Here is a 13,229-nt window from a genome sequence, read left to right as displayed (position 1 = left end):
AACCCATGTCCATGTAGTTTCCTCTATCCCTTTTCTTCCATCGCAAGGCACGAAGAGGTAAATTCTCTCTAGTGACAACATGGAAGTGGCTTATCAGGCACAGCAGTAGCTTGTTTTAATACTGCAATCCAGGAAAAGGGATGGTGCCCCAAAAGTGCAACAAGTTAAATCAAATAAAACCAGAAAGGATTCATGCAGCATCACAATCAGTCTTGAGAAGACTGTACTAGAGGTAGGGAACACATTGGCCAGATCACCAGTAGACAGGGGAATCATGAATGTTAGGGTAACTTTAGAGGGAAAAAAAAAATGCTAAAACTGTATTCAATCCAAACAACCAGTACTGGCATCAAACTAGTGCGACTAAATCTTACCAAAATGAATGACAAGAATGTCTCTAAAGTTATTACCTTTATGAAATGATGATCAGCACGAGGAATGGTTGAATCTCTGGGCTTGGTAAGGATATACTGATTGTTCTGGGAATCAATAAGCATGCTAAGACCTAAGTCATCCTCTACTTCTCTTTTTGAAGTATTGCTTTTGGAGTTGGCTTCATCTTCTTCCACCCTTAAAACGGCTTCAAAATTTACACCTCTTACCTGTAAGAAAAAGAAACAGGGAGGGAGAACTGGGGCTGTCACTGAAGTGTACAGTAAAAAGGGAAAGACTATGTGCTTAAGCTGCTCTAGAACTTGTTGACACCAACTAGAAATACTGCAGTTTCTTCTTAAAGAATTCTTTCAGTCTCTTTACCAAAACTTGATGCCCATAACTGAAACGGTTTAATTTGGTTTACGTTTTAAAACCAAAGGTCTTTCCAGACCTCTTTAGCCAAGTTGTCCAACCAAAAAAAGCAAAGACAGGATTTCACAGCTGTAAAATTTCTAACCAGGACTTCCAATTGCATTCAACCTGAAACATTTGTGGGGTTGTTTGGTTGGGGTTTTTTTTAATGCATTATTACATTTAGAACACAAAAGGCTTGATTGAAATGTTTTTGTTCAATAAAATAAAATGTTACAACAAGATTACAAACTGATATTCAGTTCACAAAAATCTGAATTGTCTGTGTTTCAAGTCAATTCAAGTCAAGAAAAAGTCATTGTCCCGTAAATTTTAAGAATGCTTTATCTAGGTCTGTCTTCACTGCTTGTAATTACAAAGTAGAATACGCCAGGATGATTTCATTATTCATTGTATTTTTAATAAGGTAGATTTTACAAATATTCAAAAACACTTAAGGTTACTTCTTTTAGACTCCAGTAAAGACAGTAGGTTGTTGTCACTGCTGTGACTGACTACAAAACATTCAATTTTTCTGGATTGATCTATTTCGCCCAAACAGCTCCACAATTTAATGATAAAGTGCATTCACATAAAACATCTATAAAATGGGCTCCTGTTTTCATTTACTGATTCCCCAGCACATTTTCCCTAACTGTTCAGATAAATATTGCATTTTCAATATTTAGCCTGCAATTTTTATCCTTTTCTTCTACTCCTTACATTTTTGTGTATGTATATACTTCAAGGAAAACTTTTATCATGGGAATGACCTCTTCCCCCGTTTTTGTACATCATGCAATGTGATGGGCCTCTAAAGAACTGGAAGTCATGAGGAATGAAACAGAGGGGGAAAAAATTATTTGAAACAAATTATGAAGCTTGCGCTCACAGCCCAGAAAGCCAACCGTATCCTGGGCTGCATCAAAAGAAGCATGACCAGCAGGTCAAAGGAGGTGATCCTGCCCCTCTACTCTGCTCTCATGAGACCTCACTTGGAGTATTGTGTGCAGTTCTGGTGTCCTCAACATAAAAAGGACATGGAACTGTTAGAACAAGCCCAGAGGAGGGCCATGAGGATGATCAGAGGACTGGAGCACCTCCCGTATGAAGATAGGATGAGAAAGTTGGGTTGTTCAGCCTGGAGAAGAGAAGGCTGCGTGGAGACGTCAAAGCAGCCTTCCAGTATCTGAAGGGAGCCTATAAGGATGGTGGGGATTTGACTCTTCATTGGGGACTGTAATGACAGGACAAGGGGTAATGGGCTCAAACTTAAACAGGGGAAGTTTAGATTGGATATAAGGAGGAAGTTCTTTACTGTGAGGGTGGCGAGGCACTGGAATGGGATGCCCAGGGAGGTGGTGAATGCTCCATCGCTGGCGGTGTTCAACGCCAGGTTGGACAAAGCCTTGGGTGACATGGTTTACTGTGAGGTGTCCCTGCCCATGGCAGGGGGGTTGGAAGTTGATGATCTTAAGGTCCTTTCCAACCCTAACTATTCTATGATTCTATGCATCAAAATTCAAAATGTACCAAATATCATATGAAAGCAATGCAATTGGATAAATAAATTTCTCATGTAGTGGAGTTTACAGTCTAGTTCTAGCAAAAAAATGAAAATGTTTGTAAGATTAAGACAATTAGGAAAACCACTTTTTTCTGTGTAACACATATAAGTACATTACAGTGCATATTTACTTTTACAAAAGCAAAGGGAATTGAAAAAAAGAGACTATGCTAGAAGAGCAAGAGTAGATGGCACAGGTTCACAGCTTTTAAATACTAATAAATTTTAGGACATAATGGGAAATAAAATCCTGATTCTCTTCTCAAAATAGTAACTCCAAAAAGCAGGTTGCACATTGCAGAACACAATGCATAAATGTTCCTGTCTTGCATTGTAGGTTATCTCAGATTTTTTTTGTCCAAATTTCTACCTACTGCACTTCTCTATTTTACTATATTGCTTATTGATTATTAGAGCTTCTTTGTTCTACATTCTAGTGCTCTAGCTTAAAAGAAAGCACACTAGCTGTTTCTTGCAAAGATGGAGATGTAAGCAGTTTTCCAGGTTGCATTTCACAATTCCTTTTCTTTCATGAATAGAGGCACAAGCCGAAAGCCAAAGAGGTACACTAGAGAAAAAGGATGAGCTTGCATTTTTCCAATTAACAGGTGTAGTAGAGGAAACCTCATTCATGATCTCTTTAAAACATGCCGTTATACCCCCGCGGCACAGAAGAGGGCACTCCAGCCAGCTCGTCCCTTTCACACAGCTGGTCCTACTAGGTAGTGTTCCTATTGGGGCAATTGCTGCGGTCTGGTGGATACAAAATGAAAAGCTGCTTTCACTTTCTCGAAATACAAGCACAAAAAATGGTCTTGCTCTCTGCTGAGAAATACTCAGCTTTGCCTCCTCAGAAGAACTCAAGAGCTATGCCAATCTTGGAAGTCAACCTGCACATCAATAAAAACCTTCCAAGAGCAAAAGCCAAACAAAATTGTGATCCACGTATATGCAAACAAGGACCAATTCAGAGAGTCAGCTCCTGAGGACAGCACAATGGGACAGTGGAACAAACTGACATACTCTCAGCTCCAAATACACACTGCCTTACCTGAGGGATACTGTCCATCATGCAACACAATGAACAATGCAAATAGGCCAAGGTATAAAAACCCAAGGAAGTGAGAAGAAAGCAAGGCCAAAACCACATTGCAAGTACTTACCTTGAATAATACATCTTTTCCCAGACTGTGCAAACTAACTGCAAGGATTCTTGTTCTCCCATAACTTTCTCAACAAAATGAAAAAGAAAAAAGTAGAGACTACACTTAACACTGCAACTCTATAATCTGCAATTTCTAAATACCACCACCATCACTGAGGTGTCATAACTCTCATGGGCTGTATCAGTGAGACAGATTATACTTTCCACTGTCAAAGTGGCAGTCACAAGGATGACTTTCAAATCAAAACCATAGAAAACACTAGCAAAAAGTAGGTTTTGCTCACTAGGAGTGTTTAGGAGTTTTAGGAGTGGTTGCTCACTCCTAAAAAGCAACCATTCTACCATTAAGTACTTTATTTTGTCAAAATGGACACAAAAACAAATGTAGAGTCAAACTTAATTTTTTTTAATAGTCACTAAAATCCTAATAACTATTATCACAAGAGAAGCAGGCCTCGAATACAAATATAAAGAATAAATGCACATTAACTAAAAGACTGAGTCTTAAATATCACTTACAGATTTGTTGTCATCAAAGGCATGCTCTTCTATCTCTTCTTCCAATCTATCAGCTGCCTTCCTGACATCTTCTAGAATTTCATCAAGCATTGACAGGCTTTTATTTTGATGCTGTATGTTCTTAAGGGCTTCAACCTGATGTTTCTCTGCTGCTAAGAGCTCAACGTATTCCATTTCCTCCTGTTGAATTTTACAACACACAGATGAAGTGCTGTCCATGCCTTTGAGCAGAAAAACATTTGACATAAATGTATGCTTCTTTTGACACAAACATCCCAGAAGTGGAGCTGCAAAAGCAATGTAGACTTTATAATCATATTTGACGATTGCTTTCTGTTTTGCCAGTTTTCACTGGGGGAAGTGCGCACGAAAAGTAACAGTCAAACAAAATATCCACCCATTGAGTTTTCTAATTCATTAAACTATAGAGCTGCCTCAAGGCTGCAATCCAGAAAACACAAGAAAGAAATTACTTTGAGGAACTCTAGGAAACATTTCAGAACCAAGTAAAGTTTAGAGGTCAGTGCTTTAGCAGGAAGGCATAATAACCTTGAAAGCGTAGCTTTACTAGCTACAACAAACAAACAAATTGGAAGCAAAACAGTGAATCTTAATTTTATAAGCTGTTTTGTAAACATGGGAAGAGGTCTGTTTATGGTTTTCTGAAATTACAATAACTGTGGAAACAGCTAGAAAAAAAAATAAAAACAGAAGAGTACAGATGAGCAGCCAAGCATGCAGGCTGAGGTTCCTCTTTGTTTCCAAGAAGCATTTTTGCTATCAAAACTAAAATACTTTGTCCATCTTTTCAGTTTAAGCCTCTTGTGAACTTGCACTAATGACTTCTAAAATCCAACTCTAGGTTTCAGAAGAAAAAAAATACTGATGTGGTTCAACATGGCACTAAAATATTTCAGTAGCTTCCCTGATAAAAATTATGGTATTTCATTTCTCTTTGGATATTTCATTTTCAAAAAGAGAACTAAAAATATTTACTGATTAAGACTAGACTTAACATGGTTAAGAAGACAATAACCAAACAAAATACTTTGTGTACTGACAGGGTATAATTTCAGGTTTGGGATGTTTTGGGAAGGACAAGGGACTGGAGAGGGCAAAGCTTCACTTCACATATCTACGTTCTTTTTAAGATACATTGGTTGAGAGTGAGAACAACTATGAATGAGAAAATATACAAAATGGCAGGCTTTCCTTTCCGTTAGATTCAGGATGCTGAGAATATTTACATGAGAGACACCCTACATCTGTTCTTCAAGTGTGCCAGTATTATTACCAAGCGAAAAACAGACTGGGCAAAAATACAAGCAATCTCTAGGTCAGCCTGAATTCCCAGAAAACATAGGCTTCTGTCCGTATTTTGGATGCTCTGCAACACCCAGTTAGAACTATCAGACAGAATACAGGTCTCCCTTAGGTTGTGTGTTTTATCTGCCTACCACACGCATACCTTCAATAACCTGGGCATCTAAAATGGTCCCAAATTCCTATGTTTAATAACTGGAGTGTTGCATCCTCCGCATGTTTGCGGATGAACATTTTTCCCCTTGAAACCTGCAAGAACATGCATATAATGTCATTAATTCCTTGATGCCAAAACAAAAGTATATTCAATGCAGCCTGTAACTGTGGCTTAGGCCTTTTGAAATCTGGACAGTCAGATGAATATCTTTGGTTGTGATGAAACTACAGAATTGCTGTCTGTTGGTGTTTAGAATCACCATAGTCACACCGGCATGATGGAAATTTTCCAGTTCCCAAAATAACTGAAGTTGGGAAAAATGTAACTATTAATGTGCTTGGCCCAATGTCAATTGCTTTAGTTCTTATGCAACACACAAGCAAGAGACACAGTCACTCTCATACAGCCTCAAGGAAAAACATTTCCTATCTGTCATTCTCTGCTAGCAGACATTGCTTCAAATATGTAAAAAACAGCCCCCATATGAGTTGCAGATTCTTTCCTCAGTCAACAACAACTTAGAACACCAGATGGAATTGGTAAGGATTAGATTCTTTCCCCTCAAAAATGGAACAGATTTTGGGTGGAAGGAGATGATCGGTCCTTTCTGTCAGCTGAGACAAACAGGCTGAACAGAGCTAGAGAAATAAAGAACTGCAGAAAAAACAAATAATGCTCTTATTTGCAAGAAGTTAACTTTCTCTGGAGAGCGAGGTAGAAGAGCTTCAAAAAAAAAATCTGAGTTTAAGTTCCTTTAATTAATGAAGACCAAGATCTCTGTAGTCTATTAAAGTGGCATCTCTGTTTTCACCTCCAGTGTCACAATGGGACAATCACATAGAACAGTGTCCATAAAAAGGACAAGCTAGCTCAAACAGCCTGCTGTGTGTCAAGCAGAAGTGCACCACAGCACACTGTTCTGCAACTCATGCTGGGATTGGAGACGTCTGATCACAAGGTACATACAAACAATTGGTTAAGCAAGGTAATACAGATAGAGGTTGTGTACTGAACAGGTGACTGGAACGCCTAGGAACACATGAACGAAATGGAGTAAGATGAAGTAAGACTTTGGGGCAATGCTGGTTAAGAACACGGTGTCACTGCTGCTCTTTAATGAGAGATGACAAAAAGCACAGTTAGAAGAGGATACATCTTTGCACTACTTGTGAGTTATGTTTTCCATTAATGTCCAAGTAGGAAGCACCCAAGAAATTAGAAGCTAATCAGGTGAGTTTTTGTTGTTTTTTCCTGAAGTTCTATACAGGTTCCTGGAGCAAAGGAAGGCAGAAGCTAACATCACCATGTCTTGCTTCCCTGCCCCCCAAAATGATTCTGTGACACCTCTTCCCAGCAACAGAGCCAGCAGGAAATGCATCAGACATGCGTACATCTCTCAGCACTAAAAAAATCCAAATGCTTCAACTAAACAAATAAAATGAAGAGTCCAGTAAACCTACAATCATATGAATTTTCCATTCAATCACTGTTTAAAAAACTGAAAGGATGTCTTACAATTACATCAACAAAGTAATCATCACAGTAAAATGAAAAAGGAACAGAACTGGACCCATGTAATTGTCATCCTTTTCGCATGCATTTTACCTTTTCCCATTATCCTTCATTTCACTTTATATAACAATGGCTGTTGTAAGGTTAGAACAAGTATTCTGTTTAGTCATGTACATGACATAAGAAGTGTAAATGATTGCTCATTCAAGTAAATATCTTGATATTATAATACAAAAAAGCCTGCACAATCCATCCCCACATAAGTTATGTTTTAAGAGGACACATCTAAACCATGTCATTACACACACAGGCCTCCTTTTATGAGGAAAATGGGGAAGCACCATTCTCAAGTTCAAGGACACATTACTTAAGTATTTTACAGTAACACTGCCAAGAAATAGGTAAATGAGAAAGACAATTCTGGACAGCTTCACTTGTGCTATTTTAAGAACTCTGGAAAAAATCAAGTAATTTTATTACAGTTGCTACCATTTCTATGCAGCAGAGGCTGGCACTACATGAAGTGCCAGTATCAAAAGCATACTGAGCGATTCATAGAATCATAGAATAGTTAGGATTGGAAAGGACCTCAAGATCATCTAGTTCCAATCCCCCTACCATGGGCAGGGACACCTCACACTAAACCATATCACCCAAGGCTCCATACAACCTGGTCTTGAACATTGCCAGGGATGGAGCATTCACTACCTCCCTGGGCAACCCATTCCAGTACCTCTCCACCCTAACAGTAAAGAATTTCTTCCTTATATCCAGTCTAAACCTCTGCTGTTTAAGTTTCAACCCATTACACCTTGTCCTATCATTACAGTCCCTAATGAACAGTCCCTCCCCAGCATCCTTATAGTCCCCCTTCAGATACTGGAAGGCTGCTATGAGGTCTCTATGCAGCCTTCTCTTCTCCAGGCTGAACAGACCCAACTTTCTCAGCCTGTCTTCATACAAGAGGTGCTCCAGTCCCCTGATCATCCTCATGGCCCTCCTCTGGGCTTGTTCTAACAGTTCCATGTCCTTTTTATGTTGAGGACACCAGAACTGAACACAATACTCCAAGTGAGGTCTCACGAGAGCAGAGTAGAGGGGCAGGATCACCTCCTTTGACCTGCTGGTCACGTTCCTTTTGATGCAGCCCAGGATATGGTTGGCTTTCTGGGCTGTGAGCGCACACTGAAGCTGGCTCATGTTCATTTTCTCATTGACCAACACCCCCACGTCCTTCTCCGCAGGACTACCATGAATTTCCTTTTTGCCCAACCTGTAGCTGTGCCTGGGATTGCTCCTGCCCAGGTGTAGGACCTTGCACTTGGCATGGTTAAACTTCATAAGGTTGGCATCAGCCCACCTCACAAGTGAGTCAAGGTTCCTCTGAATAGCATTCCTTCCCTCTAGCGTATCAACAGAACCACACAGCTTGGTGTCATCGGCAAACTTGCTGAGGGCACACTCAATTCCATTGTCCATGTCAGTGACAAAAATATTAAACAAGACTGGTCCCAACACCGATCCCTGAGGGACACCACTCGTTACTGGTCTCCAGCCAGACATTGAACCATTGACCGCAACTCTTTGAGTGCGACCATCCAGCCAGTTCTTTATCCACCGAGTAGTCCACCTATCAAACTGATGACACTCCAATTTAGAGACAAGGATGTCATGTGGGACAGTGTCAAAGGCTTTGCACAAGTCCAGGTAGATGACATCAACTGCTCCACCCCTGTCCATCACTTTTGTAGCCCCGTCATAGAAGGCCACCAAATTGGTCAGGCAGGATTTCCCCCTAGTAAAGCCATGCTGGCTGTCACCAAGCACCTTGTTGTTTTTCATGTGCCCTAGCATGCCTTCCAGGAGAATCTGCTCCCAGATTTTGCCAGGCACAGAGGTGAGACTGACTGGTCTGTAATTCCCCGGGTCATCCATTTTCCCCTTCTTGAAAATGGGGGTTATATTTCCCTTTTTCCAGTCATCAGGAACTTCACCTGTTTGCCATGATTTTTCAAATATGATGAACAGTGGCTTTGCAACTTCATTTGCCAGCTCCTTCAGGACCCGCGGATGGATTTTATCAGGTCCCATGGACTTGTGCACGTTCAGATTCTTAAGATGATCCTGAACCAGATCCTCTCCTACAGTGGGCCCAAGGTCTAGGTTTTCACAGTCCCTGCATCCACCTTCCAAGACTCGGGTGCTGCGGTCAGAGCCTTTGCCAGTGAAGACCGTGGCAAAGAAGCCATTCAGAACCTCAGTCTTCTCCAAGTCCTGTGTAGCCAGTTCTCCCAAAAGTTTCCGGAGGGGGCCTACATTGTCCCTAGTCTGTTTTTTAGCTGCTACATACCTATAAAATCCCTTCCTATTATCTTTAACATCCCTTGCCAAGTTTAGCTCCAATTGGGCCTTAGCCTTCCTAACTTGGTCGCTAACTACCCTGACAACATCCCTGTATTCATCTCAGGCCACCTGTCCTTGTTTCCACCTTTTATAAGCCTCTTTTTTCCTGTGAATTTTTCTCAGCAGCTCCTTATCCATCCAAGGAGGACTCCTGGCTCTCCTGCTGCACTTCCTTCTAGTTGGGATGCAACACTCCTGAGCTTGTAGCAGGTGATCCTTGAATGTTAACCAAGAGTCTTGGGCCCCCTTGCCCTCTAGGGCTATATCCCATGGAACCTTGCTAAGCAGGATCCTGAAGAGTCCAAAGTCTGCTCTCTTGAAGTCCAGGGCAGTGAGCTTGCTGCACGCTCTTCTCACTGTCTTGAGGACCTCAAATTCAACCATCTCATGATCACTGCATCCAAGACTTCCCTGGAGAGTCACATTTCCAACGAGCCCTTCCCTGTTGGTGAGCACGAGGTCAAACAGGGCACCTCTCCTAGTCGGCTCCTTTATTGCTTGCAGAAGGAAGTTCATTGGAACACACCTAGATCCAAGCTACTCCCTATCCAAATTTGTTGTAATTCAGCCTTTGTTTTCACTCCACGCACCACTCCAGACTCCCAAGCCTGCATACTAACTCCTGCTTCCACCAGCCTTTCTTGCCACAATTCACTGCACAAAATCTCTTGCCATCTTCACCTGTTAATATCTGCCCATCTCTTACAAAAAATGTCCTTTAGAGATTCTCCCAGCTCTGATACTATAGAAGCCTTCCTATCTGAATGGGGCTTACAATGACGCCACAGAGAGACTCTTCATCAGGGACTGTAGCAACAGGACAAGGGAGAACAGGAAGATTTAAGCAGAAAAAGCTCAGGCTAGGTACAAGGAAGAAGTTCTTTACTGTAAAGGTGGTGAGGCACTAGAACAGGTTGCCCAGGTTGTGGCTGCTTCATCCCTAGCAGCATTCAAGGCTGGGATATGGCCTTGAGAAACCTAGTCTAGTGTGAGGTGTCCCTGTGCATGTCAGGGGGTTGGAACTACATGATCTTAAGGTCCTTTCCAACCCAAACAATTCTGTGATTCTATAACTCAGCTACTCCCCGCCGCTCCTCTTGTTCCCTTGTGCAAGGGCAGACTTGCCTTTTAGGAGACAGAAACCAAAGAACACTTAATATATTCCTCCAGTGGTTGATGGGTAGAGCAAGGAAACAGAGCAGTTTAAATACCAAATGAACTAAGTGACATTTTCTCTCAATGGGGGACATTTCAGTACACAGTCCGAGTACTACAAAGTCCAGTAGACAGTGGCAGATATTGCACACCCTAACAGGTCTGCAATGACATGAGAACTCAAACCTTCCATAAAGTACTTGTGCTCAACTGTTACTCATATGTGCTTTTCTTGGAATGCACTGTTCTTCAGACCTGCACTTTTTAGGCTAGGAGTGCTATATTTAGATTTAAAATCTTGTCATCTCATATTTTGCATGTCCATTTTACCCATATCTGCATGAATATAGAAATAAAAGGCAAGAAATCATTCTGCTTAAAGTGTATATTTTGAATGAACAATTCTCATTAAGTGCAAAATAACAGTATTTTGACAATTTGTGGCATTATTTCCACTCTGGCTTGTCTAGTGCAGTTATGCTATGTGCACTGACTCACTTCTGGTATGCGTTTCCCTTTAACATAATATTTGTCATAGGTCTTATGATTATGTTTAGCTTTGTTTTCAAATAACTATTGACTGCTAGTATGTTTTAAGCTCTACAACAGAACTACTTTTAACATTACTAATGAGAACAATTAATGCAAAATCCATTTTAAAAAGTAAACATTGCAAGTTTTATGTAAAACCTCTTTTTTATTAAAACAGACTGAAACTGCGCCATGATAAAATGAAAATCATGAGTACTCTAGTAATAAACATGAGGGAACTAACCTTAATTGCAGCTTCTCTCAAGGCTTCCAGCCTCTGTCTACTGCTTTCTTTCATATTTACAACATCTTTGTAATCACCCTGTAGAGCTCTCTGAAGACCATGGATTGCTTGAAAGACCGAGTTTTCACTTTCATTTAGCTCCTTCTGGAAGATTTCAAAGGTATGAACCTGAAAAAGTTTCTCTTCATCTGATAGTCCAGCATCCTTCTCAACCGCTCTTATGGCATTTTTTAGCTTGTTGAGAACAACATTCTTTTGGCGAAGAAGACCAGACAGTTTTCTGCAGCTCTCCAACACCCACTGCTTTCTCTGAGCCATAACAGCTCCTTTCCCACGGTGCAGTTTTATTGCATGCTTTACTACATCTTCATGCTCTGCAGGATTTGCTAGCTGGACACAAGGCAATAAAACCAACGTCCATAAGGAAATAAATCCAGTTGCCTTCATTCTTCAATTTTTATTGCTGTTGGGAGAAACTGATAATCCACAACTGCTCAAAGCTTCCTGCTACATGGTTTCTGCATCTCCAGTACACATACCAGGCTGCAAAACAGTAACAATCAGTTATCAAACATGATAATGTTGGGATATTTGGCCAACCAAATGTAGAAAAGAAACCCAAGACTGCATCTTACACTATAATCTTCTAACAGTTCTCAAAACCAAGAAACAGCCCAAGGTTATTGGGCCCAAGGTTATTGGTAGACTTTCATTTTCCCATTGACTTTTCCAGGTATCATCTTGTCTTAAAAACACTGAATGGAAAGCTTAGTTATTTCACATGGTAGCCACCTGCACTTCTTATGAGAAAAAAATATAAAAATATTAAGCCACAATGCCATAGGCTATACTTCAACCTAGCACCAGAACCTCTTGCATTTTTTCAAACTGATCCTAAAGAATTGCATCATAATTATTTTTTATTTTATAGCCTCCAAACCATTAACACAGGCAACTACACAAAATATCATGGAAAGAAAGCTTAAGTGAAACAGATTACATTGTAAATTAGACTGGGGAGAGGAGGGGAGTAATTTCTACAGTAAAGAAATAACATCAAAACTTCCTGGACTTCTAAGCTTTACTAGCCTGGATCTAAGACTTTTACCTGAAAGGCTGCATGTCCTTGAGGCATTTTACTTCAAAGCTAATTATTGATCCTCATAATTTTAAAATAGAGGTACAAGAACACTAAAAGTAAAATCAATTAATTCGTAAGTTCATTTCCCAGAAGCTACTTGAAGATCTATATTTAAACTGCTGTATTTGCTTCTAACACCAAGCAGGGTAGAATTTCAAAACTAAGAATGAATTTCCTTCCCCCAGAGCCTACAGGAAAACACTGACATTATTGTAAAATAACCAAGTTACATTTTCTTTGGGGAAAAAAAAACAAACAAAACCAACAAGAAAAACAAAACCAAACCAACCAAACACAAAAACCTATAAAAAACCAACCCCACATCACAAAGCTATATTTAACAATGCATAAATGTATGTACAAAGCATACATTTATCACTGAAGTGTAGCAGTCTAAAAATGTACATCACACTACATGTTAGTAGACCATCAATAGAGCAGGTATTTGCCTAAAACTTTAGCTGCAATCTTCATCTCTGGACCCACAGCCTTAACTGGGAACCACCATATGGGCATAGTATAATCTGGAAGTTATGTGCCTATTCTTTTCCTGCAATACAGCAGCAGTCGCAATCACAAACATCCAAGTTAACCATCATCAATATACAGAACAGAAAGTGAAGATGGCAAAGCACAGCTATGCACTGCCTTAATTTTTAAAATACCCTCTCATCTCTGTTTCAGTTAGAACTGAGAAAAACTGTGGATGGGTTTATTTCTTTTCAA

At 40.2% G+C, this 13,229-nt stretch overlaps 1 protein-coding gene across 3 annotated transcripts in view; it reads right to left on the bottom strand.

Moving 5' to 3' along the window:
* TMCO3 (transmembrane and coiled-coil domains 3) overlaps nucleotides 1-13,229 on the bottom strand; it is a 34,592-nt gene that overhangs the window by 19,834 nt on the left and 1,529 nt on the right. For all 3 annotated transcript variants that reach the window (XR_004080900.2, XM_031051067.2, XM_005151343.4), the window contains exons 3-5: nucleotides 11,363-11,905; nucleotides 4,038-4,217; nucleotides 411-602 (exon numbers count right to left, since the gene is read on the bottom strand). Coding sequence is in view for 2 of the 3 variants with exons in the window: in XM_031051067.2 (XP_030906927.1) it covers nucleotides 411-602; nucleotides 4,038-4,217; nucleotides 11,363-11,809 (819 nt within the window). In the remaining variant the exon portion in view is untranslated. The remainder of the gene's footprint in view (nucleotides 1-410; nucleotides 603-4,037; nucleotides 4,218-11,362; nucleotides 11,906-13,229) is intronic.

Source organism: Melopsittacus undulatus, chromosome 2, assembly GCF_012275295.1.
Source record: "Melopsittacus undulatus isolate bMelUnd1 chromosome 2, bMelUnd1.mat.Z, whole genome shotgun sequence".
Taxonomy (NCBI): domain Eukaryota; kingdom Metazoa; phylum Chordata; class Aves; order Psittaciformes; family Psittaculidae; genus Melopsittacus; species Melopsittacus undulatus.
Note: the sequence above shows the minus strand (reverse complement) of the source record. Positions and strands in the feature narration are given on the sequence as shown.